The following is a 27,871-nucleotide window of genomic DNA, read 5'->3' on the forward strand; positions in this document are numbered from 1 at the left end:
AGTGAAAAAATGTCCTTTTAAATGCGGCAGGACATGGAAGTTGGAAGGCGTGACAAACTGCACGGAATGACCGAGCAACCTGTGGCCTGTGTCAGGCAGTCTTTCCTCAGTGGATGGTGATGAAAAGTATGCCATGCATCATAATCACTGATGACCCTCATCATGCTTACATTTGATTGGCTCCAAAGCCTCCCCTTGGGATTCTCCTCAGTCAGGTCCTGACCAGGTGGTAAGGACCTGATGGGAATATTTATGACTGTGTATGTTTGATGTGTCTAAAAATAAAACACAATGTGCTGGAGCCATGAGGTTTAAATGGAGACATGTGATTAATTGGAGAAATTAGGACATGGTGTCTGCTTTTCAAAAAGGTCTGTTTAGAGGGTAAGACAGCCTCATGGTCCTTGTCTGAGTTTGGATTAGATTAGGGTCAGGGTAACTTCAGATTGGGCATTTAGTCAAGGTTGGATGGTTAAGGTTATTTAAGGAATGCATTATGGTAATGATTCTCTTCACATCTAAAGAAAGAACATAGGGAAGACAAAGGAGGCATCAATATCCTGGGGCCCCCAAATTGAGAAAGGACAACTGACAACAGACAATTGTAATGTTGACACATCATCTATTATCATTATTATTATTAGATTAAAATACATGTAAATGTTCATTTGTAACTGCAATACACTTCCAGTAAATGAACAAGGTGCCCTCCCACTGGCAAGTGTTTCAAGAAAAGAGTCCAAGTAAGATCTCAAGCAGTGGATTGTAAAGGTTTAAGTTGATATTGTGATCATAATTTGTTTCTTCCAACCATATATTCACGTAATTAAAATTTTGCTGACATCTAATGGCATATGGACATACAGAACACACTGTCACACACATTTCTGGATCTTGTGCCTGTTGATCAGGCATTGTAAGAGGCAAGGAGATTGGCTGCTATGGTCAATAATTAAAAAAGAAAGACACTTCCCTCTATAGCAAGAAATAATCAGAGCTGGCAGACAGACAGACAAACAGACAGACAGACAGACAGACAGATGAGTAATTAGAGCAAAAGCAAGATTTCCATTTTGTGTTTCCATTTCCAAGATGGTGGTGTTCTTCTAAAGCCTCCATTACAAGGCTTTACTTAGCCACACATCTGTGCATAAAAAGTGCCTTTTGCACGCAATCCTAACACAGTCTCAGTGGGATTAGAATGGGATTAGAAAATATTGCGGCATTACTGCAATTGTGTTGGGGGTTAAAGCAGAGAATTGTGTAATGGAAATGCACACTCTGGCTTCATGAACATTATCTAAACTCTTCAAGTGATATTGTGTGTATATATATATATATATATATATATATATATATATATATATATAAAAGAATTCTGCATTGATTTAATTTGGACTGTGTGATCATTTTCTAACAGCAGTGGGTCTAATTGCAAGAAACACCACGACACCACCTGCTCTCGTCAATAGTTCAGTCCTCTTTAACAAACGTGCAGCAGCCTTGATTTCGCCAATGAGTTTGCAAGGCATCATTCAAGTGTTGAAGCCAAAGTTTGTAAAGAAAGGCTTGGGAAGTGCATCTATGTATACAGGTCTCATGAATAAAATAAAAAGTTCAAGGTATTTCAATTATGCAGTCAAAAACAAATAAGCAATGCTAGATGCAACCAACTGACAAATCTACCTATTTGCCCCAAGAAGCAGCACCAAAGCACTAGTTACAGCAGTTTGAACCATTGAAGCATAATCTAAATGTCATTAACATACAAATGGTGTGCAACATGAACTTACCTTAAACTATTAAGATGGATGTTGGTAACCATTGACAACTGTTAACTGTAAACAAAGTATTACTCAACAAAATGGTCTGCTTACCTGAACATAATCATTAATACTGCCTGTAGTGAAACCAGATGTTGGTACAGCTGTGCATGAGATATAATAAATGTTAACTTGTTAAGAATGCTGGCATGTGTACTCACAGTGTGCCATTATTAGGGTTCGAGCAACAAGGTTGCAAGAACCCTATTGAAATGCAAAAGATTATTATTATTATTATTATTATTATTCCTAAAAGTAAATCGCATTTTTGAGGCCTTTCCCATACCCCAAAACTCACAGATTTTTGTGACCGCATCAATCCTGGTGTAAATTTACGTCTGAAAGTCGTTCGGGGAAAATGCGTGGAAAATTGGAAGTGGGAGGGGCTAAAAAGTCACGCAAAAAACTTCTATTAGGTCAACTCATGTCGGGTTTAACGTACGTGAACGAAACTTGGTACACACGTTCACTAGGTGGGGACGGTCAAAAAAGTCGATGACGACTTTCCCGTGAAACCTACAGGAAGTCCGCCATCTTGGGTTGATTGGCGATTTTTGGGCGATTTTGGCGAATTCGCAGCAATGGTATTTGAACTATCTCCTCCTAGAGTTTTCGTGCGATCACCTTCAAACTTGGTGAGGTCCCTGTGGACCAGTTGAGGAGCTCACGGTATCAAAAGTTTTTTCAAATGTCGCACGGCGCACGAGATAGGGGGCGGCAAAGTTCGTGATGATTCTGATGTTTCGCATCAGAAAAACAAAACTCTTATAACTTTGCGAAGGAAGGTCCAATCTGAACCAAACTTGCTATGATTGATGATGGGCCATGGCTGAAGACGTCTATGAAAAAACGGTGAAGTTTGAAAACAGCGCCTCCTTGTGGTGAAAGAAAATACACAAAAAAAAAGTTTTTTTACGATTTCGGGAATAACTTTTACACAGATAATCGTACCGAACTCAAAATTGGTGACAACAGTCTAAACACATGGTAGATGATGCGTGATCAATATGACGACAAATCGTTAAACGGTGTTGCCATGGCAACGACGCAAAGTCGGATTTTTGGGACAAAAAATCAAACTGCTACAACTTCGTGAATCCTGGTCCGATCTGAACCAAACTTGCTAGGATTGATGATAGTCCGGCCCTAAAGACGTCTATATGAAAATATTCAATTTCGAAAACAGCGCCCCCTGGTGACAGCAGACAATATGACAGCTTGTATTTCAATTATCTCCTCCTAGAGCTTTTGTGCGATCACCTTCAAACTTGGTGAGATCAATGTGGACGAGTTGAGCATCAAAAGTTATCAAAAGCTTTTTAAAATATTGTATGGCGTACGAGATAGGGGGCGCCAAAATTGGAGATAATAATAATTTTTCATAACAGACAATGAAACTCTTATAACTTTGCGATGGAAGGTCTGATCCCAACCAAACTTGCTATAGTTGATGATGGTTAGTTGCTGAAGACGACTATGTTGCTGAAACGGTACATTTTGAAAACAGTGCCTCCTGGTGGTGGTAGAAAATTCTAAAAAAACAAACTGTTACAACTTTGCCAATCCTGGTCCGATCTGAACCAAACTTGCAAGGATTGATGACAGTCCGGCCCTGAACACGTCTATATGAAAATATTCATTTTCAAATACAGCGCCCCCTGGTGACAGCAGACAGAATTACATTTATAGTTTTTGATGCTGCTCCAACAGGGATTGTTGTATCCACTTGAAACTTAGTATGTGGGACCCCAGACCCTTCCTCAACATGTCCGTAAAAGGTCACCTCCCTACAGGAAGTGGAATGCCCGAAACAGGAAGTAAAGTCTTACATTGTCCGATTGACACGAAACTAGATATGTGAGTTACGGGACCTTCCCTGAACATGTTTCCAGAGACGAACAGGAAGTTGGCCATTTTAAACAGGAAGTGCCCTCTAACTTTGCCGTACGTTGTCCGATTTGCACAAAACCTTATATGTGACACCAGGGACCTATCCTGAGCATGTCTGCAAAAGATGACCTCCCAACAGGAAGTGGAATGCCCGAAACAGGAAGTAAACTCTAAGATTGTCCGATCTGAACAAAACTTGATATGTAAGACAAGGGAAGTTCCCTGAACACGTTTACGGACACGCACTTGACCGAACAGGAAGTCTGCCATTTTAAACAGGAAGTGCCCTATAACTTTGCGATACGTTGCCCGATCCCCCTCGAAATTTGGAACGACATGCGCGGGGACGCAGCTGAAAATAACTAGTACTGAAAATAACTAGTACAGAAAATAACTAGTACCGCGCGCGGTGAATGAACGGGTGAGAGCGCGAGGCACGCGGGGAGCCGTGGCACACGGCGACCCGCGTGGGTCGGCTCGAACCCGTTCAGAACCGCGCGCGGTACTAGTTCACTATTGATTTTGATAAATGAGTCCAGTTTTTCATCAGCATCTGGGAAAAAAATGTTGCGGCAGGCAACAATCTTACTTTATGAATAGCCTTAAATGCTGCGATTGTGCTTCAGTTGCTATAAGGATAAGGATTGCAAGAGAAGAAAACTCAGTAGGAATTGATGTGTCAAAGTATAAAATATGAATGTTCAAAATGAAGGTTTTGTCCATATGTTGATTAAATAAATAAAAAATCCCCAAACCCACTGGCTTTGTGCAACTTTGTAAACCTGTACTGCATTCATATTCTATTTTGCTCTTCCTAGAATTTGCTCTGCTGTTTTATATACACGTTTAACTAAAAAAGGCTTTGTCGAGCAAGTAGTCTGTATTTACATAGCACTTTAGTCTTAATGACCACTTAGAGGGCTTTACACTTCAGTTTCACGTCTATCTGCTGCCCAATTTCTTTTAAATCACATCTGTCTTGCCCAAGGACACATCAGCATGCGGGCAAGAGATGCTGGGGATCGAACCACTTAACTTTCTAGTTAGAGGTGACTGTGGTCTACATACTGAGCCGCAGCTGTCCCGTGTAAGTGTGAAGTGAATGTGCTACAGGAAGAGACATGCCGCATGTATTGTCATCAGTGTGGCCATTTGTTAACGGTGACATTGTCATACTAAGCCATGAAAAGCAGTCTCTCCTTTGTTGTGTTTGTTCACTGCTGTGCATGTGTGTCATTAAGGCTGTAGGGTTGTGGGGGGTAGACTGTGCTTTGGGTTGGGGTAAGGGTTGAGGCATGACATTTGGTATGCAGGAAATATATGTTAGTAACATCCCGCCATAGGGAGATTGAAACAAGCTTACCAATGCTGCAGCAAAATGAACAGACCCCCTGCAATATGTTAGCAGGAATACCTTGCAGAGAGCTCAGCAGACAACAGTTCATTATTGCATGATTACCATATGCTTGTGAGCGTGTGGGTTCAAACCTGGTTCAGATCCAGCCGGTGATTCATGTCCCACCTCATTCCATTCTCCAAGCACCGTGCGCCATATACCAGCACACAGTTCAACAGTCTTTTTTATTAAAGTGACACCATATCTTTCAATCTACCAAAATTGTTTAGGATGAATGATGATGAAAAATTTATTTACTCTGCACTGGTCCTTTCTGCAGCAGATTTAAAGCCGCTGATGGATGTCTGCCCGTTGTAGCAGGTGATGTCAAACTGAGTTACTCATGTCCGTTAGAGACACGAGGGGAAAGCACGAGGCCATCTGTGCTTGTGGCGTTTTAGGAAGAAATGAAAACAGGCTTACGATTCACAGTTTATGTGGACGCATGTATACGTGTGTTCGTCGTGAATGCATCCCATGTATTTGCTAACTGGCAGTGATTCACTGATAAAAGCCCACGGAGATGTGCAGACACTGAAAGATTAACAGTGTGTCAGTGTCATATGATTCAAATTTCTCTGCATTATAAATGTAAGGATGAGTTTAAAAATACACAAGTCTGTGAATTATTCAGCCACTCCCCTCACATGCTGAGAGGCTTTTAGGCTCGACTGCTCCTGCTGCACAGCTGCAATGAGGAAAAAGGGGCAAATGTCCGATAGACACTGTTGCAGAGGTGATATTATAGTGACACAACATCCTCGTTGAGTATTGCAAAACCTTCCGCTAAATTAAACCCCGAACAAAAAGGGTGCAATTAGTTTAATCAAGAGAAGTGGGAAATGTTGGGTAGAGACTATGCCACCCATAGAGTGTGTAAATAATGCTGTTTATTTGCCGTTGAGCATCGTCACTTACCCAGTGCCAATATCAATATTAAAGACTCAAGAATATTCTCATTTATATAAGCTAAAAACAAATTATTTTTGGATTAGATCCACTTCTTGTTCAGTATAGCAGAAAGAACCACGTACACTTGGAAAAAAAAACAAAGAACTTTCTGAATCTCTGCTCTGTTCCTCTGTTTCATACATATATGCATGACTCAAAAATATCTAATCTCAAAACATTATTGGATGCTGCCTAAAATCCACATTGGCAAATTGTGATCAGTGGGGAGCATGTCATGCTGGCCTTTAGGTGGCTTGAGCTCAATCCAAAGAGTCATGTGTGAATACTGCCACCCAGTGAAAATTGTCAGAACTACAAGACTACAAGAGATGAGTCATTAATGCAGCCTGACTGCCTTCCTTGGCCCCTGCTGCAGAAGAACCAGGGATGGATAATAAATTAGTCTCTTTTAACATTCACAACTGATGGAAGGCAATCTCAAGGTCTGTGAAGATGGAGTTGAAAAGACCGTTTGGATGGCGAGCGCAGAGTGGAGAGACGGTAAAGGAGGAGGAGGAGGAGGAGGAGGGGGAAGGAGTGAGCGACAGAAGGGGTGAAGCTGGGATTTGGGATGCTCTGAAGCAAGAAGATGACTGTGTGAGCCAGCAGAGCAGAGACACAGATGCTAACCACTCTGAGCAAATCCTACAGGCATTCATGTTGGCACCAAGACAGTGAGAGAGAGGAAGATATACTTAGGTCACCGTGCTCGACATGGGTAGTAACATGTTTGCAGCATTCCTGCAGTGCAGCCGATCAGAAAGTTTACAGCAAAGACATTTTTGTTTCAGTGGCTCACAAAATGACTTTCTGGTTTCAGAAAGTTTTAAATTAGACAGAAGTCTGTGAATTTTTTATAAAAACCTGGCAATGAACACAGCGCTAAAGGGCAGCAGGCTGTAAAAGGTTGTAAAGTTTTTTATTTTTACTCTAATTTTGATGAGTAACATGTGACATCATTGATAATCAGTACGTTTCTCATGTTAACGCACGTCCATGGCAGGCAATAAAATGGATGTAGATTCGCATCACAACTGTGCTTCAATCACACCGAGAAGTCAATATCTATGTTGTAAATTGAGCCATATACCAAAAGGAAAAGATCAGTATGTTAGTTAGGTAGTATCCAATTCAGAAAGATTTAAGAGAAAGCATTAAGAAAAGGGTAAGATGGAAAGCGTTGCCCTGAGCACAGCGCTGAAAGGAAATGTCACAGGTGTTTATCCATTCTCTGAAGCCCTCTCTTCCATAACCTGCAGCAAAATTGCCATAAGACCTCTAAATGACTGTAGACTGTAGTCAATTTCCAGAGCCAGAGCCCCATGAAGTCAAGTAATACTGCTGTCCAGTCCACCATGAAATGTATTAAGGCAAGCACTCCACTCATCCAAGAATAAATAGCTCTCCCTGCACTTCTCCAGTTAATCTCTGTAATTGTGAGTCTGTCTTTAATAAATGTGTTTGCACCCTTCATTTAATAATACAGGAGTAAATAGGCATGTGAGGCATTTTCTCCTCTGCCTTTGTCACATTGTGCGCAGTGACAAGCTGGTGTGCAATATTCCATCACATAATTACCGCGTCAAGTCTTTTTTCCGTCAATTTCATCACCGCAACATTTTGGAAAAAAAACTGCCTCAAGGGATGATAAATAAGTTTTAATAACTGTCATTCATTAAGATCTTACATAGACCATTACATGCTGTGATTTATTTTATTTGACCCGTCTTCAATTTGGTGAAATATAGAGCTAATGCATTAAAATATGCGATGCATTTAAATTCTTGAACTGTCTAACATCTCAGTCTCCTCCCCAGTGAGGAAATTACATCATTACACCATTTTTAACTCGAACGCCCTGGGGCGTGGAGCCGCATGATCCATCTTCATCATGCCTCCCTCTCTAAGATGCCGTCCACATCATAAACTCCAGCAACCTGAGCAAACACACATCACAGGAGCTGAGGAAACACATTGTGAAGGAGCGGTGACATTGACAAAGTAGGAGTGTGGCCACGGTGCAATGTAATAGCACGCTGCCACTTATAAAAACACCTGCTCCACGCTGTCAGCAACTTAACCTGCCATCACTGAAATCCCCAGAGGAGGATTGTATGTGACAGATGAAGGACAATGGGGGAGGTCAGGGGTCAGAGGGGTGTGATGGAGAGCTGGGGTGACACAAGTGACTTCATAAGTAAATGTTTCTGCAGAGAAGAATGAAAATAGACAAACAGCTGACACAGGAAGACAAAGAGAGATAAGAAATAAGTTAGTGAAGTCATTAGAAAAGGTGTGACACTTGTAAAGCAGGAGCCATTTAATGCTACACCTCCTAAAATAATATCTTACTTTGTTTGTGATGCCACTTTTTGCAAAGCTACCAACTGTGTGACTAAAGAAGAATCTCTCATTGGTTTCTGAAACACATTTTACTTTCACCTTACCTAAAAATATACAAAAAAAGGTACAGATCCTGCTCGTTCCCTCACCTGTTGTTCCACGGCCCTTCTCCTCACCTGCAGCTCATTAGTTCCCCTGTACTGTATATATATCGACTCACCTTCACCTTACCTTTGCCAGATTGTCTGTTAGTGCGAAGTGTTTTACAGATCTCTTAGTTCTCTGGTCTGCTTGATCTGACCTGTTTCCTGGATTCTGGCCTGGTTTCTTTTTGACTTTGTTTGTCTGATTGGACTGTACTTGTGGTATTTTGACTCAGTGCGTTTCAATGACCAAGTCAACTGAACACTCCTTTAAACTAAGATCCTGCCTCCGCACGCTTTTTGGTTCTTCTCTGCCAGTATACGTCACTAATATACAGTGAATGTTTATGCTGTTATCTTTGTGTGAAATAAATTATTATTTAATCTGTCAGTGAGTTAGCTGCAGCTTTCCGTGGTGGTCCACGTTATAGCTTTCCACACATGTGTACGCTATCTCAAATTAAATTCCAGTAGCAGTGATATTTTTCACCAGGAAATTAGCCTTATTTGTATTTTCTTGCATCCTGGGTGCTGACGGACTCCCTGGTGTCATTTTGAGCAAGCTTCCATGGTTATCGTCTACTAAAGTGTATCTTTAGCACTCATTCCTTCACGTAGGATCCACGCAGACCAACACAAATGTAGATAACATGCGGACCTTAGCAGGCCTCTATGTATGTGTATGTAAGTACAGTATGACTCGGAGCCTGGACCTTTGGTAAGACGACTGACAGGACGGGATAGGATATATCAGGAGCATTTTTTTTTGTTATTGCTTGATTTCCCACACTTTTACAGTCAATAGCTTTAAAGATGGACTACATGACATTTTGCAAAAAGTAAAGCCAAATCATTGAAGTCTCCTCAAGGTAGCTGTAGCTCTGTACCAAAGTGGTACATGTCCAGACCAAAAGGCTGACATAAATGAGTAACTTCAAACAAGAGACAAAATAACTTTTTCCATGCCAATTTAGGGACACATTTTAACTCAACAGGAAGGAGTTAGCCTGTAATAATAATAATGTACAGGCATAATGTTGCCCTCCACCGTTCAAAGTTCTTCTTCACTGTTCCTCTCATCTTTCATCTCCTCGGTCCTCTCTCATAAATGTGCTTATTCACATTTGAAGGGCAGCTAATGGAGCAGGCAGACAAAAATCCACTTTAATAGGGACATGAAAGACACAAAGGACAAAGAAGTGTTCCTGAATTGCCTCATCCTTCACCCGGTGACAGATCTGGATTCAGACAGCGAGGGCACATATTTGGCATAACTGCTGTCATCCTACATGTTTTGAGGAGTTTTACCTTCACACTCTGGGATGAGAAAATATTAACCCTGATATTGTGATGCTGCTGTGATGTGACAGGTGTGTCAGTAAATCACAGTTTAAAGTTCTTTATCAGTTCACCTTCATTCTCATCCTCATTCTTTTATCCTCATCCTTGTTCTTTAATCCGTCTGGATTCTTCTCTCTCCCCTCAGCCTCCTCTTTCTTGTCTCTTCAATCCCCCCCAAAGTCCTTCACCACCCCATTTGGTAAGGGCCCTTTAACAGATGAAAAAAAGATATTTTGTTCTTTGATATCATTTTTAGTTTGAAGCATTCGGTGCAATAGTCTCTTTTTATGGCAGACATTTTGACAGGTAACCCCGTACAGCCTGCCAGAATGTATTATTCGAAGGAGTTAGAAGCTCACAGTAAGAACAGGACAGGTATAAATAATCAAATGAATGACGGAAGAGTTACATTCCGCTTCCTCAGTTTCAGAAGGCATGACGGTTTGATGTCATGCTGTCCTGAATTACATGAGCTGAACGGAGCCATCATTAATAATATATGAGTAACACCTGTACTTTTCCTGCTTAAACATGTTCATATGATTGCTGTAAAAAAGGCTGATGGGGTGTCACTTTTTGGTGTGACCCTTTATACAATGCTTTTATTTTAGTTGACAAATTATTCCCAAATACTTTCTATTAATAAGAACAACTTCAGTTTTTAGTTGTGAAAAATACACTTATTTAACACTTGCTTTGTCTGTTAAAGGGCGGTTTCACCCATTTTTCCCCACGTCAAAACAAAATCATTATGATGGTATTGTGTTTGTTTACCTCGTCTTCTATTACAGAATCTGATATTTTGCTCATAAAACTTAACAGGGCTGATACTGTAGGGCTGATATAAATTAGCATTTTATCCACATATGTGTACTGCTTTTAGGGAAACATATACTTACTTCAAAGTTATTAAAAATCCCTATTAATAAGCTGGCTTTAGGGAAATCACTAATCAATCATAGTAATTACAACTAACTTCCATCTAACTTCCGAGGTTACAGGGTGAATCCTGGTTCACTGTCATACTGTCCTGACAGAGCCATCATTTCCTGACCCATTATTGTATTAATAACAAATTGAAGCATATGACAACCTAGAAATGTGAAAAGTTTGTATTAGTAGCATAGGAACATATTCATAAAACACAGTAAATCATTTATAAACAATTAATAATGATCATTATATCGTATTCCGAAAGGGCTACATATTAAAAAGTAGTGTCTCTGTATTAATTGCCTGCTGTTCCTTTTTACATTAAGGGACTGTTCTGGGTACGATGTGAGTTACCACTTTGCTTGACACTGTCTTCCCTCAGCTCTTTTTTTTAGTACTTATGGGCTTTAACACTCAACTTCCTTGGAATAAGTTATGACTTCTTAATCCCACAACACCAGGGATTCCTGTCAAAGCATCATTAAACATGACAAATGGCAGGAGTATAAATACAGCTCAGTGGAAAAAAAATGTTAATTTGTGCATGTGCCTAACACTACTGCTTAACTTAAAGCCTGCAGCTCCCAGGACTTTTCTGACCAGATACTGTAAATTGCCCCTCCACATTGTGACTCAACCTTTTTTATATTGATTCACAGTAGCATCATGACTCTCACCAATATATTGCTGTATTTTAGCTCTCCACTGCATCAGTGTTTTGTGTTGGAATTATTATAGTGTATCTGCCTGAGTTGGTGCAGCCTTCATTTGCTTTTCCTACAGTCACTTATTTCTTCTTGGATGATGGAGTTCTTACTGGCTGAGTTGTACTGCAGTGGGCAGATAACACAAGCCACTGTCTAATTTATTTTACTTTTTGACAGTGTCTGCAAATGATTTATTACATCCTGTCACAGGCCTCTGGTTGGGCCATTCCTGTTTAATGAGGCAGTATTACTATAACCAGTTAAATGAATACACCATCACTGAGGTCACCCCCTCCTGTCTACCTTAACCTGTGCGTGAGTGTGGAAGGAAGATACTTGTATAATTTATGATCTCCCATGATTAAACCTGATATATAAAGGAAGGCCAAAAATGTATTCAATATAATGTAGATGACGCCGAATGACAGCAGTGATTATTCTGGCTTGACTGTGCAGTGTAATCGTAAACCTGTGAATACTTGTGCTTTGAGAAAACTTGGTAATCACAACCCACTTTAATCATTTTTTAATATAAAACAGTAATCCAGTGGCAGAAAGTATAGTCATCATGGGAATCAAAATTATGCGAATGATATATTTTGGAATATGCAGTACCATTACCAAGTGTGTAAAACCTGTGGACAGGAATATAAGAATATGAATTAATGTTTTGGGCTAATGACCAAAATCCTTTTTGCAGTCAATCCCCCCAATACAACAGCTCGACCAGGCTGTAGTTTTGGTGGCTGTCTTTGGTAAAATGAATGTTAGAACTGTATGTATTAATACAGTGTCAACGCATACTGTTTCACCATGTTTACAATAAATAATTATAAAAAATAGTTCCACAGAATGATGGGGCTTATTCATACAGTGCTGCATTGACTGTTGTTGCATTGTTGTATTTCTAATTTTATGGAATTCAGTGAAAAAAAAAAATAATAAAAATGTAGGAAGTGGGGGGTTACTCGGTTTGTTCTTGTTTTACCAACGTTCTAGGACCATCAAATGCAATTTACGTTATGCAGCGTTTGCTTTATTACATTATTATATAATATATTATTACATTATTATCGGGGAGTTACTTTGAAGATGTACGTTTGTATTTTAAAATATGCTCCCTTCCTCAAATGCTATAGATTGACGAAATAAAGCACTTTGAACTTTGAATGTGTAAGCACGGGCTGAATGGATGGAGATGCAGACTAGAGTTGTCACTCGGGGACCACCGTACTTGCACTCGTTGTTTATGAGCGGTGCTAACTATTGAGCTACCCAATAGTTACGTGGAGAAATGGCTGAATATACACACGTAAAATCAACCAAATTGGTTTTGAAGGGTTTAAACAAAGGGTATGTTATTCTTTCACTCTACTACACGCGTCATTGGCGCGTTTAACATTATCAGCGGAGAAAAATGGGTCTCTGTAACCTCTGCTAACCTTAGCTACGGTAGCAGAGGCTAAAACGACGATGTTGCTACTTTACTCCTGGCTTATCGGTGTTTTCGCTAAAAAGCTAATAAGAGTTAAATGTTTTTCCCAGACTGTCTGACTCAGTGGTTTGTTTAAGGTTGTTTTAGATGTTTGAACATGTCACTTGGCTGCTGTTGCTATTAGCTAACACAAGCCATCGCTCACTTGTGGAATTCGGACAAGAAAGTAAATAATAGTACATAAATGGCAGCAGCACTAACAAACTATCAACGATAAAGCATCGCAATGATCATTCAAAAAATATACGAAATAGTTCTCTTATCTTTGGTACTACTTCAGCGTTTAAGAATGATCTGTTCTAACAATAATCATATTTTTCATTGTAATCTTGGCACAAAAAGAAAGGACATTTTTGTTTGGTCGAGTATCTCTTTGTTGTAACAATGCTTATTGGCAATACATTTTATACCGTTGGAAAGCCTGTTTAAATCCCTTTTAAATGGTACCACATTTGTAAGGAAAATACATTTGTGGGTTGAGCAACAGAGTTTAGTTTGAGGGTTGTGCCCATGAAAAAATGCCAAAGTTTTTGCCAATGCCAAATAGTTTAGTCTGCTATTGACTCTTGTTTGGTGTTGTTTATTGGAGTGGATGATTGAATTCTGAAGAAAAATTGGATTTTAAACAGGATTCCAACTGTATACGATGTACTGCCAAGAAGCATTAAGAAATAATCGACCAAACACACTTTTCCTTACTTTTTGTGCTAAGTTTATTTTGGTTATGTTAAGTGTCTTTCATGTTTAAATGTGATATGTATCAAAAAGAACATTACGTTTAGTGGATATATGTTATTATTAGTTGCACATAATTGTCCAATTGATTTATTTAAAGAAATAAATACAAGTATTGTTTTACATTTTTACTTGTAGTTCCACAGCATCTGTTAGATGAGGTAATGCTTCTTAAAGAATATTCAGCTCATATGTCCTGGAATTGTCTTATGTTAACTTAATAACTAAATGGCAATGATTTGTTGTTGATTGTGAGTCTGCCTATTATCTTATGTTTTACAAGGTCCACCTCTGTGATTTAGTAGTAGCCGCAAACATATACACATATTACATGTTCATTTTATTTGACATTATTGAATATTGTGTCTTTTGTTCAACAGCAAAAAGAAGAAGCACAAGGATAGGAAGAGAAAAGCTGCAGATGAAGACCACAAACCTGATATAATTGGTTAGTGTCATACTAAAATATGTATATATCACTTTACTAATAATCTGTTCATTAAACTGGAAATTATTTCCTCTGTGAGTGGTTGAGGTGAGACAATCTGACAAGTTTGCAAATACTTATGAAGCAGATAAATGGGAGAATTGTATGAACGGCTCTTTCATAATGTTTTGTTTGTGTAAAAAGGTACCCAGTATTAACATTTAGATTTTTATGATTATAAACATTGTGATTTATTGTTACATAAGTACTAGAATTTACTGAAAAATGCTTTATGCAAACTCAACAAATATTAGATTAAATTGTGCTGTCTAGAGATTGTTTTGTATAACATTGTATCAATCAATAAATCATAGATCATCATCAATCATAGAAGTGTGTGTGTGTGTGTATATATATATATATGTGTGTGTATATATATATATGTGTATATATATATATATAAAGGTTTTTGCTCACATCTGCTTCCCTGATATATAGTATCCCCAAGATAATCAGAAAGTCATGCTTTTTTATATTAGAACATTTTATGCCAAACTTTGTCCTCTCTGTGGAGTTTTCACCTTCATGCTTCTTAGAGCAAATTACTGTTTATCTGTGTTTTTTTTAACAAATTTTGACATGGATCTTTCTGCTCACCAGATGGGTGGTGGGCAGTAAGCCACTTTGGGGAACTCACCGGAACAGTTGCAATAGAAATGCAGAACAACTCGTACATCCATGCCCTGGATACTGGACTTTTCACAGTTGGTGCACCACACAAAGGTAAGCAGATGACTTCAGGGAAATCCATGTGGGTCATATTGTATTAAATTTGAGTAGTAGTTGCTGTCCAAGTTTGCATGATTGAACTCTCTGAAGTATGCTGTAGTCATGGACAGGGAATGCAAGAAAACCCATTTTCATCATTTTGAAGTGAATGAGATGCTCAATAATGCCAGCTCACATATCGGTAAAGCAACAAGCAAGATATTATCAAAGACAATACGTATTACACACCCTCAGGCTCCAGACATTTGGAGGATGAAAGGGGCTTAGCCTTCAGTCCACCAAGCAGTAAGTATTAAAGCAGGGAATCTGGACACCAGACTGAAAAGGCTGAATTGGGGTTGAGTTGAGGGGAAGGGCAAAGCTATCTCTTTTCTGCCTCGGGGCATTTCTGAGGAAGTGGTGCCCATTGCACCAGTCTGCCCAGAAAGAGACACGACTAACAATTAATTCAACCCACGTTTTGTGAGAACTTGTGAAAATGGTTTGCAAGAGATTGAAACATCCCTTTTTCCTTAGTGGACCCCACCTCATGCTCTGCATACTCAAAAGCTCATCTCTGGGAGATGAAAGAGTACGCCAGCTCACAGTATAGGAGGAGAGATTATAGATTTCCCTCTCTTTTCTGCACCTGCAGCACACTGAGGATGATGCAGCCTTTTAAAAGGCTGAAGAAGACTGTTCACATTCACCGTTCTCTGACTTTTTACCTCTGTCTTATTAATGATGGTTTTGTTCATGTCTACTACACTTTGTTCTCCTTTGACCAGAATTCTGTATGATACACTAAAAACTGCACAAAGCTTTGATTTATTGTAAAGGTCAGGAAGTGGCCTAATCATAGACAGGTCATAGTTTTATGAAATCACAGGAAGCCCAGAAGACCTCACTATATGAAGTGTAGCATTTCAATGCAACATTTCACTTCTTTTCATATCATAACCAAATGTCTCAATGTTAGTGAACTGGACTCCGATGTGCCCAGTGCTGTGTAGCCTGAGGGGTTTGCGTTTTTAATTATGAGTAACAGGAAACCTGGAACTAGGAGGAAATATGCACATTTTAATAATGATTTATGATTGTTTCACATGTATTAATTACATGTATTATTATACTTTTTTTGAGGCAAAAACATTTGTAGTCTACAGCATCATATACGCTGAGTACAACAATGTAGCAAACAATAAATAAATTAAATAATTTTTTTTTTTTAAAGGTGAAAAATGACACTGTTTATGGCAGTCTGAAAGCAATGCAATCAACTGTGTCATTTCTTTTAAAGCAAAACAATGTTTTATCTGTTTCAGATGATGAAGGACCAGATCCACCTGAGCAGTTTACTGCCGTCAAGCTCTCAGACTCGCGGTAAATACACAAACTTACATCCACAGATAATTCTTTACCTACAGATTTATTACCCCACTTCTGCATTTCATGCCGCCTGTCACAGAGCCATTTCTCATGGGCCAGTTTCACCTTTCAATTTGCAGAGAAAATCCACAGTATTTCAAACATTACCTGCTTCTGAAGCACTGGAAAATTGAAAATTACACTCTACTATTTTTTGCTGTTGCAGAATAGCCTTGAAGTCTGGATATGGCAAGTATCTGGGTATCAACTCTGAAGGTTTAGTGGTTGGGCGCGCTGATGCCATTGGCTCCAGAGAACAATGGGAACCAGTCTTCCAAAATGTAAGTAAATTAGGGCTGCAACAATTAATCAATTACTGAATAATTCTGTATTTATTTTGATAATTGATTTATCAGTTTGAGTGTTCATTTTATAATTAAACAAGTAGATTTCAGCTTCTGAAATGGGAATATTTATTTGTAGTTTAATTTATAATTAAATTAATAGTTTATTTTTGCTCCATATAACAAAGAAATCATTTCAACAGAATAATTTCAGATTGTGGACAAAATATGTGAGAACATCATTATTTGACGTTTGGGAAACACAATCCACATTTTATGACATTTTATGGACCAAACTAATCAATTATACAATAAAATGATCTACAGGTTAATCGATTGTGAAAATAATTGCTAGCTGCGGCCTTAAACTAAACTAAACTAAACTTTTGTCACAATGGGAGGATAATTGTTTTCTCCATACTTACTGATTATCATTGTTAATTTATGTATTTTCAACAGTCACTTTTCCTGTGCCTTTTCCAATCCCTCCTATTAAAAAGTCCACAAAAAGAACCATTGTAGAACATAGTTAAGAAATATATAAGTGATACCTTTATTGAAGCTAATATGTTGCTTAAGAATTTATAAGATTGTGGTGGTGATACTGAATATCACAGGATATAAATATGTATTTATGTATATATTTAGTCTTCAAAGTGTTGAATTTGTTGCCATGTTGACAAATAAGGAATTTGATGTAACTTGTCAGTAACCTGTCTCTGCACATTGCACAGAACTAACATTATATTAATAAAGATAGACAAAGCTATTATAAAGGCTGTATACAATTCATTGTCTATAGATTGATGTTGAATTGGCCAAAAAATATTCTTTCATCTTTTAATCATTTACTAAAATCCAAAAACATGATTTTGGGCATTGGCTTGATAAATGTAGTATACAGTATTCGTAAAGAATTAATTTAGTTTTTGGGTTTCCCAAGTGACTAAGCAATATTTTATATGATTTAATCTGCCAGTTGTTTGTAGAAGTACCTATTTACACAAATGCCCATATGAGTTGTAATCAGTGTTTGAAAAATATACATATACATATATTTTGTGGCATGTGTCTGCTGTCCCTGCCTTTCACGCCTCATCTCAAGTCTGAGTGGCATCAAGCCAGTGAGAGATAACACTTAGCTGTAGCCATGATGAACAAGTCCTTCATTATGCAGAATGCGTCTGCCTTATCACTGGAGCACATTGCTCTCCTTGATGGTTTGCTGAACCTATAAACAACCTTCCTGGCACAACCTTGAGAGTCTTTTTACATCAAATATCGGGCAACCTTTCGTGCCTGTCACAACAACCAATCCCACTGCAATTCTGTCTAATCTACTGCCCTCTCCTGTGTTCTCTCTCTGTTCTGCCTCAGGACAAAATGGCTCTGCTGGCAGCGAATAGCTGTTTCATCTCTTACAGTGACAGTGGGGACATTGTTGCCAAGAGCAAGACAGCAGGGGATGGCGAGATGCTGAAGGTGATGCGTAAATTGTATTCTTCTGCGAGGTTCAAGTTTACCCTTTCATTTTAAGTATGCCATTTCTGTGAGGACCTGACTCCTTGACATGAAAAAAGAGGAAATGTTTGCATCTCCTAACGCACAAATTCTCTTTCTTCCTGTTTTTTCCGTCTCTCCTGACTGATAAACAGATCAGATCAATTATAGAGCGAGAGGACAAGGGAAAAGATGACCTTGCAGATGAGGACAGGGGCAACGTGAAGTCCTGTGAGCTCAATTACGTGTACGTAACTTCCTTTTTGAATAGTTTAAGTGTTTAATTAATATCTAGGCAGCTCATTCAGAAACAACTGACAGGAAATCCATGTTGGATTCTCACTGAATATCACTTTGAAATTAACTCAGTTCATCAGTCCTTGAAAAATGTTAGCACCTTAATATTGATTATTGAAACTACTGTGACATTAGTCAAAGGATGTTTGAGGGAAAAGTAAAAATAAAAAGGTTTTCTACTCATTTGGCTATTTATTCAAACTTTAAATTGATTAAAATTGATTAAAATAAAACAAGCAGAGAAAATACCACTTAGATTTAGTTTTGGTATTTCTTCGTAGGTCTACGCTCATGGAACTGTATTTTTTCTTTTCTTCATTTGTCTGGTCACACTTTTTGACAGTTTTCCTGTCTGTTTAAGCAAGGTATTATTATCTTAATTTGGATTTAGAATAGATTTAATCTGAGCTACGGTGTGTCTCTGCACAGCCTCTTACAGATAAAAATTATTTTCCTTAAAACTACATAAAGCATATTTTTCAAATTTTGATCAAAAATCACAACCTTGCATGTGAGACTGCACCTTTTAGCTGTTACTTAATCATCCCAAATGTCGTAAAGATGCCACTGACGGCCAGCTGTTTGAGCGGGCATCGGCACAGTTAGTGTTTTATATACAGCCCTTCTGTAGCCTGTTGAGTTCCAGGCTATCAATCTGAAAGCTTTTTTTATTTTCACTTGGCATGGCTTGTAACTTCTACTTCTATCATTTTTTTGGACGAATGCTGAGGAAATAGACTTGTGTTGTTGACATGTTGATAATGGCTGCCCTTGAGCCTGTGTCTTGATGTAGTGTTTAGTGTCTGAAATGGATGGAATTATATAAATAAAACAGATAGACCAGCTAAATATCAAAGAAATTACTGACAGGCTGCCTTAGGTGTTTGTGTGTGCAAACTATTAACATTAAAGTAGAGATGCAATATATTGGACTATTTGCAGTATACGGTAGTTTCTTCTGTTCTGCAATTAACATTATTTTCATACTCATTTTCATTTACATTCTTAATTGAGAAAAGGACGGTAGCATAGAAGTCAAGGAGCAGCTTATTTAGCCTACTGTTGACATCATTAGTCATATCCGAAATAATGCAGATAACATCGTGTATCCCTACATTAAAATATTAAGATATTTTACATTGAAATAATACATCAAAATCTGTGCACATTTGTGAGGGTAAATATTAATGAAGAAAAAGTCCTCGCAGGTTTTACATCAGGCTGAAAATTGTTTTTAAATGTCCTCCCTTGAACTGCCAAATATGCTGTTTTCTCCAGAAACACCATCTGCCTTAGCGGACCATTTTAATAATAGTATATCGTATCTGCGTCAATGTGCATGGTTGTGTGAGCGAGACATTTTCATTTGCAGAATCATGTGAGATTGTCTTAACTCATGTTACCATGTGTCCTGCAGGAAGAAGTTTCAGAGTTTTCAAGATCGTCGCCTCAGAGTTAATGAGGATGATCCGTCAATGTTAAAGAAAGCCAGAAAGGACGGGATGTTACATGAAACTTTGCTCGACAGGTGTGAAAATAAGTTTTTACTATTATTTATAATATTTATTGTTGAACACTTAATTTAATTTTGTATTATGATCACTGTCTTTTATATGTTTATTATTATTATGTTTATATTTATTTAATTTATATTAGACATTTAATTTTGTTTAAAAAAAAATCTACATTTGTGCTTAAATTAAATGACGTCAAAGTCATTCACATTCATATTGATATTATAAGTTAACCTAGTTAAGACTCTCTTTTAAGATGAGCACTGAACCAAGCTGCATTTTCACTTATTGTTGAAGTTACTTGAAACTAAATTAGCTGTTATTAACTGTACTGATACTGTAGCATAGTTGTCAAAAAAAAATTGTTTATGGTGTTTTTTTGTAATTACAGAGTAATTTGATCACTGATAAAACAATTTGATGGTGTCCTCTTTTTTCATTACAGGAGAAGCAAAATGAAAGCAGACAGGTACTGCAAGTGAAGACTCATCGCGACTGCTTTGTCTTTTGTAAAAGTCACATTTGATCTTTTAATCTAACGATTGATGTATTTTTCTTTTTATGTTTCTAATAAATGTTACATGGTCTAATTCGTTTTTCTGGTCTGTTTTCTGCAGCCAGTTTGATCTTCCACCTGTTGGCTCATTCATTGTAAATAATGAACTATCATTTTACTTTGCTGTTTTCTAATAATTAGCAGATTAACAATTCATTAATGTGTTTGTCTCAGAAAGCCCTTTGTTTTTAGATGCATTGTATCACTCTTTAGTAATAACATTATCTAGAATTGAGAGTTGTACACATAAATAAAACAATAACAAATGCGGACCTCATCATCAGAATGTTAATACGTATTTATAGTGCCAGTCATCAGCTCTATATTATTTGGTGCAACATGAGTTTAAGTAATGATGATAAATGTCACTTTCAAGTTACTGTTTATACACAATAAAATAAACCACACTGTTATGATTTCCTCCTCACATCTAGCCACCAGACAGTGAAGTCAGTTTTGAACTAACTAATTTTGATGTTACAGTGCTAGATAGTGTTAAGTAAGAACATTATTGTCATGATGGAGCAAAAAAAAGTACATATTCTGCATACTGTTGTACAGTATTGTCTGCAAAATCCCCTATTGCCCAAGCACAGCTCTAAATGTGCCTTTCACACTGCAGCCATTTTGATAAATCACAGGTCTAAATAATCAAATGCATATTGGCTGAGTTCCATTTGGTTTCCATAGTTTCGGGTCACATGAACTGAACAAAGAAATTGTCAGTGTGATCAATAACATATAGTATGCGGTTTTCCTGCTAAACCATGACAAAATGGCTGCTGTGCAAATGCCTCATTTTGTCTATATTTATTTATGTTAAAGATTTAATGGTTTAACAAGCTTTTACAATCAAATTAAGTGTCTTTAAATGTGTTCTGAAGAGGAGAAAGACAGGCTGTTGCACATGAATGAATGAAATGGCAATCATTTGAAACTATTGAAAATATATCAGAATATTTAACTTCATATTCACTTTTTCCTTTAAATAAGGTGTGAGATAAATAATTTTTATTTTATGATATTTTATTTTAATTAGAGAGGGTATGTGTCATACAGTTATAAAAACTGTTACCAGACAAACTCATGGACGTATCCATGGACGAATCATATGAATGTTTTCACTTCCGTATGGAATTGACAATGTTCCGATAGACCTGCTTTGAAGGGTGTTATGTTTCTCTGTTTCAAGTACTTCGTCCCAGACGGTCGCTGTTTTGGAAAACAAATTATAAAAGTTTTGAAACTTTAAAACTTATTTTCAAACGCGTGCAACTTGTTTCTAAATTAATAGTGCGGAAGATGTTTTATTTCCTCCCCAGAACTTCCTGTCCCCCCCCCAGTTTCGCGCATGGGTCAGTCCACTTATCACGGGAACAACTTCACGTCTTCTTGAACTGCTGCTCTAAAGAGAAGTCACAACAAGGCTTTGGGTGAAACCTTCCCGAAAATGGGTCACCTAGTTTACCTCATTTTAGCAGCTGTATTCTCTGTCACGTCGACCCAGTTTATACCACCGGTAAGTAACGTCTGTTTACTCACTGTGACTGTGTTTGTGTCCAAATGTACTCGGATATGTTGTTGTTCTTACTCTGAAGTCGGTGTAAACCCTGCTTTTGTCATGTATGTACAGTACACAGAGGACTGTCGGAAAGACATGTATCCACCAAATGGCCCTACGTAAGTAATACGTATTATTATTATTATTATTATTATTATTTGTATTATTAGTGTGTAAATTAATTTGTGTTTATAAAGAAACGTCGCCACACATGCTGTGTTCTGTAACACTGAGCTCTGCTGCATTCACTTGTCCCTCGTATTTTTGTCCATCCAGCTGCTGGAGTTTGTACCTGTTGTGTTGGTTTTACAAATGTTTACTCAGGTTATCATATAATAAGTCCAGACTCTTGTGGAAAACTGAAAAAAGGGTGGAGGAAGTTAGTCAAGTCTCTTTACTTAAATTTTATTAACAAAAGGCACACTGGAAACTAGTTAACATATACTTCAAGCACCAAAAGTACTTAAGGAGAGAAATACAGTATATTATTGGATTATTGGATATATAATCATTGATATTTTAAAAATTCCCATCTGTGTTAAATACTTTTGTCCTGATATATAACAACCTATTACACGACGATGTGTAAATTTTGCTTCATGAATGACCTCATTCATCAAAAGTTTTGACAATTATTTTAGCTAGCAAATTCATCACCTCATTGTTTGTACATTAAATCAGTGATTTGCTGATCATGATGTAGAAAAATCCTGTCTGGCCTTTGCTGCTCTGGATGCGTGAAATTTCAAGTGATCACATCAAATCAGTGATGCTGTGACTTACATTTGTTATGAATCGAATAATTACACTGCAGTTGTTTCACATAGCAATTTGTTTTTTAATTATTATCTCTAATCAGGTTCAAAGGAGCTGTCAGTTGGTACACAGTGGACCTCGATTTACACCCCAGCAAGAGATGGGCGGCTGTGATTTCTGACAAAAAATCAGATGTAAGAATGCTGTCGACGACTTCAAAAATAATTGTATGTGCTCCAGGTTTCTCAAAAAAGATCCTCACTCTGTTTACTCCTGACTTTACTTTTTTTAGCTGGTCAACATGATTCAGGCCATCAGAGACCTGGCTGATGCGTTTGTGCCCAGTGGAAGACTGGTAGAGCTGGTGGACATTACACTGGTACAGTGTCACTTCTCCTGGTGTCTTTGTTTTCCTTCTGACTGAAGCTTTAATGACTGAAATATGATTTATACATTTCTGCAGCCCTTGATGGCGGACACACTCCCAAAGCCGTTTGGTGATGAAATGAAAGGAATTTCCACTGTGTCAGGGATTCCTCTAGGTAAGGATCCAAATGTGTACAGAAGTTTGAAGAAATAAAACATGTGACTGGTGTGTGTACATTCAGTAGGCTGTGTGGACCAATTGTCAAGCAAATCTATCTTTGTGAGGACATTTATGCTGCTCCGCACAACTTTAACAGGCTTTTTGAGGATTAAGATGTGGTTTTAGGGTTAGACATTGAGTTGTGATGGTTATGTTAAGGTAAGGAGTTTGATGTGTGTGTGTGTGTGTGTGTGTGTGTGTGTATGAGAGAGAGAGAGAAAGAGATGGATTGATTGATTGATTGATTGATTCACATTTTTATAGTTTTGTTTTACCTTTTGCTTTTTTTAATCACCCAGGTGAGGTGGTCTTGTTCAACATCTTTTACGAGGTGTTCACCGTTTGCACATCAGTTGTTGCAGAGGACGATAAAGGTGAGTCATGGTCCACAATCGTGTTCTGTGACCAACGGTAAATGATGCCACATCCTTCATTAAAATGCTTCCTGGCTCTACGTTCTTCCAGGAAACCTCATTCATGGCAGAAACCTGGATTTTGGCTTATTCATGGGGTGAGGATTTAACAGTTTTTAAAACCTGATGGTCTTGACTCAGATCTGGATAAATAGCGTCTCATGAGATGAGGTTGTCCTTCTTTACAGCTGGGATGCTAAAAACAAGTCTTGGATCATTAGTGAGAAGCTGAAGCCTTTAGTGGTGAACCTGGACTTCAAGAGAAATAACCAGACTGTCTTCAAGGCAACAAACTTTGCTGGTTATATCGGCATGCTGACTGGAATTAAGCCTGTGAGTCACATGGCATCACTCCCTTCATCGAGCATGACTGCTGAGTTGTTTACACCTCCGCAGCTCTAGATGTGAAAAATATTGAACAGAATTTTTTTTCCCTTTCCCTCTCAGCAAATGTTCACTCTCACTATGAATGAACGTTTCAGCCTTGATGGAGGATACGTTGGTGAGTAAATCTGTTTTGCTCGGTCCTGTTTATGAAGTGCTTAGTGTGTTTCATGACTGATTAGTGCTACTCTACCATGTGTCCTCATGCAGGAATCCTGGAGTGGATCCTGGGAAAGAGAGACGGCATGTGGATGAGCTTTCTCACTCGCTCTGTACTTGAAAATGCTAACAGGTAATTCAACTCTATGTGTCTGTCTGTGTGGTGGAGGTACGTGTCCAACTGTACCGTGACTTCCAGGTGAAACAAGGCTACGTTATTCTAATCGGAGCCATGGTGTGAATCGCTGCCTCGCGAAACTACAGACAAACGCAAAAACAAAGGCAGCATATTATAGCTTATTTCTCATCAGAAATCTACTCGGAACCAATTTTTCACAAAAGGGAAAGTTTCCAAAGGAGACGCTTTAGTGCAGCAGACAGCCCACCAGTGAAAGTGTTTGTCCAGTCAGGTTCCAGCCAGTGTTTTGGTAGTAAATGTACCAAAAACACTGGACTACACAAACACAGTGAAGGCGTCAGCTGAAATGATTCTCATTCTCTTTGAAATGACTGAAATGCATGGAGCGTCACTTACTGTACATCAGCTAAAATATAAGGCAGCTCCTTAAATTCTGGTCAGTAGTCGCTAAGGGGAAACTTTTGATGGTAACCTTTTTGCAACTAAAACATACAATGGCGACGAGCGATAAATGTTCCTTCAGAGAATCATTTCAAATTTGTCATAAATATTTAAATGCATTTTGGCTTTTCAAATGTTAAGTCTATGGTGGCCTCACATATCATGTGTTTGGCCTCTTTAATTTTTTAAGTCAACATGCACATGTTGCGTAAGTCTAAAATCTGGCAGTGTTAGACTGAATAGACTGAAACTACATACGTCATCGCAGGCACACAAGGTTTATCCACACGTGTAAAATCTGTTTTAATGCTCTGCGTATGATAAACATTTTGTATTCTATCTGCAAGTGAGGTCATTGCACACACAGACATACAGTATGTCGTGTGTATCTTCAGATTGGAGAGGATGCCATTTTCGGAGAAAGAAATGTAAATAAAAAGCTGTTAAAACAAGGTATAAAAAATTATTTAAAATAAGAAGACACAAATAAATAAGATCTTACTTTTGTAAAATAAAACAGGAACTAAAACTAGTAAAAACATGGAAAAGATATACTCACAATAATCTACTTTAATAAAAACAAGCTGCAAAGGCTTTTCTACAATGATTTAAAGAAGAGAGTTGGAGCAGACCTAAGGTTTTTAATGCATGAAACCTAAGTACTATCTGTCAACATTGCTGTCTCAATCGTGTTTCCGCTTTCCTCATCATTAGTTACGAGGAGGCCAAAACTCGCCTGGCTCAGACGAAGCTGCTCGCTCCAGCGTACTTCATCCTGGGAGGAAATCAGACGGGCCAGGGCTGCATCATCACCCGCTCCAGAGAGCTCAGTCTTGATCTGCTGGAGTAAGTAATGGAGCTGATACTGCACCCTTTTTTCTTTCTTTTTTTTTTAAGAGTATTTTAATGTCAACAACACAGTGTTTCTGTTCTTGGATGTAGAGTTGAGACTCTGAATGTTTGAAACTATATAGTTTAACCCTTTAACACCCAAGCCTCAAAATGTCTGTCAGGACTTCTTTTTGCTTATTTTAACCAGAAAAGGACCTGTGAGTAAGTGTTTTTGTCCATTTTTCCAGAATAGCTTTCAATATCTGGTAGTTATTTACTATTTCCTGCATGTTAAAATAGTGTATTGACAATTTAAATTGAAGAAAAACAAAAAGTTGTATTCAAAATAAAAAATACTGTAGTTGTACATGAACACCAGATTTGACATTTGAACATTATAACACATATTTAAAATAGTTTCTGTCTCAATGTCCAAAAACAGACAACAATGTACAGACGTTTTTCCAATGTTTTCCCTTTCTGGCGACAAAGACGCTGATTCCCCGTCTTCCTGCAACAAATTACCGTAATAGCCACAGTTGACTTTGACATGCAGCTTCTCACCTTTCAGAAACCTTTGGAATTTTCCAATAGCACAAACCGTCACATAATTATGGTAATGTAAAGTGCGCTTGCGACAACGTGTCGTCTGCGATGCGCTCTGTGTTAAAGGGTTAAATGTGTCCTGTGTTTTTATTAAAACATTATTATCTAAACTGCAGCCACTCAATAGTCACTGTGACACAGCAACCATTTGTTAGTCTTGTGAAACTTAACGTTTGCTTTAACAGGAACTGATGACTGCTATGGTGTTGGGGTCATCACCTGATCGGCGTCTGTTTCACAAAACAGTTGTAGAGTTTGTCACATGTGCAGATTTATTTTTAATTTCACTGTTGCATCTCCAGGATTGACCTGAAGCTGGGTCGATGGTATGTCCTGGAGACAAACTACGACCACTGGGAGGAGCCTCTTTTCCTGGACGATCGCAGAACTCCCGCCATGAAGTGCATGAACCAGACCACACAGAAGGTAAACACTGACCACACCCACTTCCTGTACAACGAAAAACAGCTTTTACCAAAATGTAAAGGTGAAGTGTTTTGTGTTTTAAGCCATTTTAAGTTAAAGCATCAAGATTTCGTCCCATGTCTTATGACACGTTTGCATTGTGGTGTTTTTGAAATGCTAAATCACATTTGATCTGATTCTGTTTAGAACATCACTCTGGAAACGTTGTATAATGTGCTCTCAACCAAACCAGTGTTAAACAAGGTGAGTCTTCTTTCACACAACTGTCGTTACAGATTCAGTTCTTATTTCTGTGTAACTAAGGTGTTTTTTTTTTCTTTGTTCCTTTTTCAGTTGACCACATACACAACACTGATGCAGGTGTCTGAAGGCAAACTGGAGTCGTATATCCGTGACTGTCCTAACCCGTGCATGCCTTGGTGATCCTTGGCATCTCTCGACTACAAGCTCAGCTGATCTAGAGGGGGAGAAAAAAAAATCTACACTTGTGTTTGCACAGCAACAAATCAACCTGAACCGAAGTCTGTCTCCTCTTCTTAAAACAGTTCAGAAAAATTTAACGGTTTTGAATAAATGCTAATTATTTTCTCTTGTAAAGGGAAACAGCTTTTTTTTTACATTGAAATTGTATATGGATCCCGGAGATGAATGCACATTTGTATAATTAAATTAATGCGAATATAACTATATTGTATTGTTAATTTCTTAAAATGCAGCTCATGCTCACCATTTGTGCCTGTTCACACCAAGTGTTAAGGTGTTTTTTGTGTGTGTGTGTCCAAAGGTTTGTAAACAGCTCAGTAACGGGTATATTTTCAGCACATGACTATTTAATACTGATAATGTACAGTACCTCATCACTGACACCTTTCCTTTGAAAACAATCTCATTAAAAGAATTCCCAAAATAAACTTCAGGTTGTGATTTTATGGTCTGTCGCGGGCTTCATCAGATAAACAAACCAAACGATCGTCCTCTGCTGAAATGCCTGGATTTCTGAAGTTGATTTTTACATCTGATTTATCATGGTATTACAGG

General features: G+C 38.1%; 2 protein-coding genes across 2 annotated transcripts; both read left to right on the forward strand.

The window, feature by feature from the left end:
* Positions 1–12,733: 12,733 nt before the first annotated feature.
* Positions 12,734–20,565, forward strand: frg1 (FSHD region gene 1). Its single transcript, XM_058641442.1, has 9 exons — positions 12,734–12,880; positions 14,138–14,205; positions 14,845–14,967; positions 16,278–16,335; positions 16,547–16,661; positions 18,042–18,146; positions 18,320–18,411; positions 19,879–19,989; positions 20,421–20,565. The coding sequence occupies exons 1-9, from the start codon at positions 12,822–12,824 to the stop codon at positions 20,455–20,457; spliced, it is 768 nt and encodes a 255-aa protein (XP_058497425.1). The 5' UTR covers positions 12,734–12,821; the 3' UTR covers positions 20,458–20,565.
* A 1,322-nt stretch (positions 20,566–21,887) lies between these two features.
* On the forward strand, positions 21,888–27,744 carry asah1b (N-acylsphingosine amidohydrolase (acid ceramidase) 1b). The gene is made up of 14 exons (XM_058641441.1): positions 21,888–22,050; positions 22,165–22,211; positions 22,952–23,042; positions 23,141–23,227; positions 23,312–23,390; positions 23,734–23,808; positions 23,900–23,945; positions 24,036–24,180; positions 24,295–24,349; positions 24,442–24,523; positions 25,685–25,816; positions 26,710–26,833; positions 27,020–27,076; positions 27,167–27,744. Exons 1-14 carry the CDS (start codon positions 21,982–21,984, stop codon positions 27,254–27,256), a joined length of 1,179 nt encoding a protein of 392 aa, XP_058497424.1. The 5' UTR covers positions 21,888–21,981; the 3' UTR covers positions 27,257–27,744.
* Positions 27,745–27,871: the final 127 nt, after the last annotated feature.

The sequence above is a fragment of the Solea solea genome, chromosome 10 (genome assembly GCF_958295425.1).
Source record: "Solea solea chromosome 10, fSolSol10.1, whole genome shotgun sequence".
NCBI lineage: Eukaryota > Metazoa > Chordata > Actinopteri > Pleuronectiformes > Soleidae > Solea > Solea solea.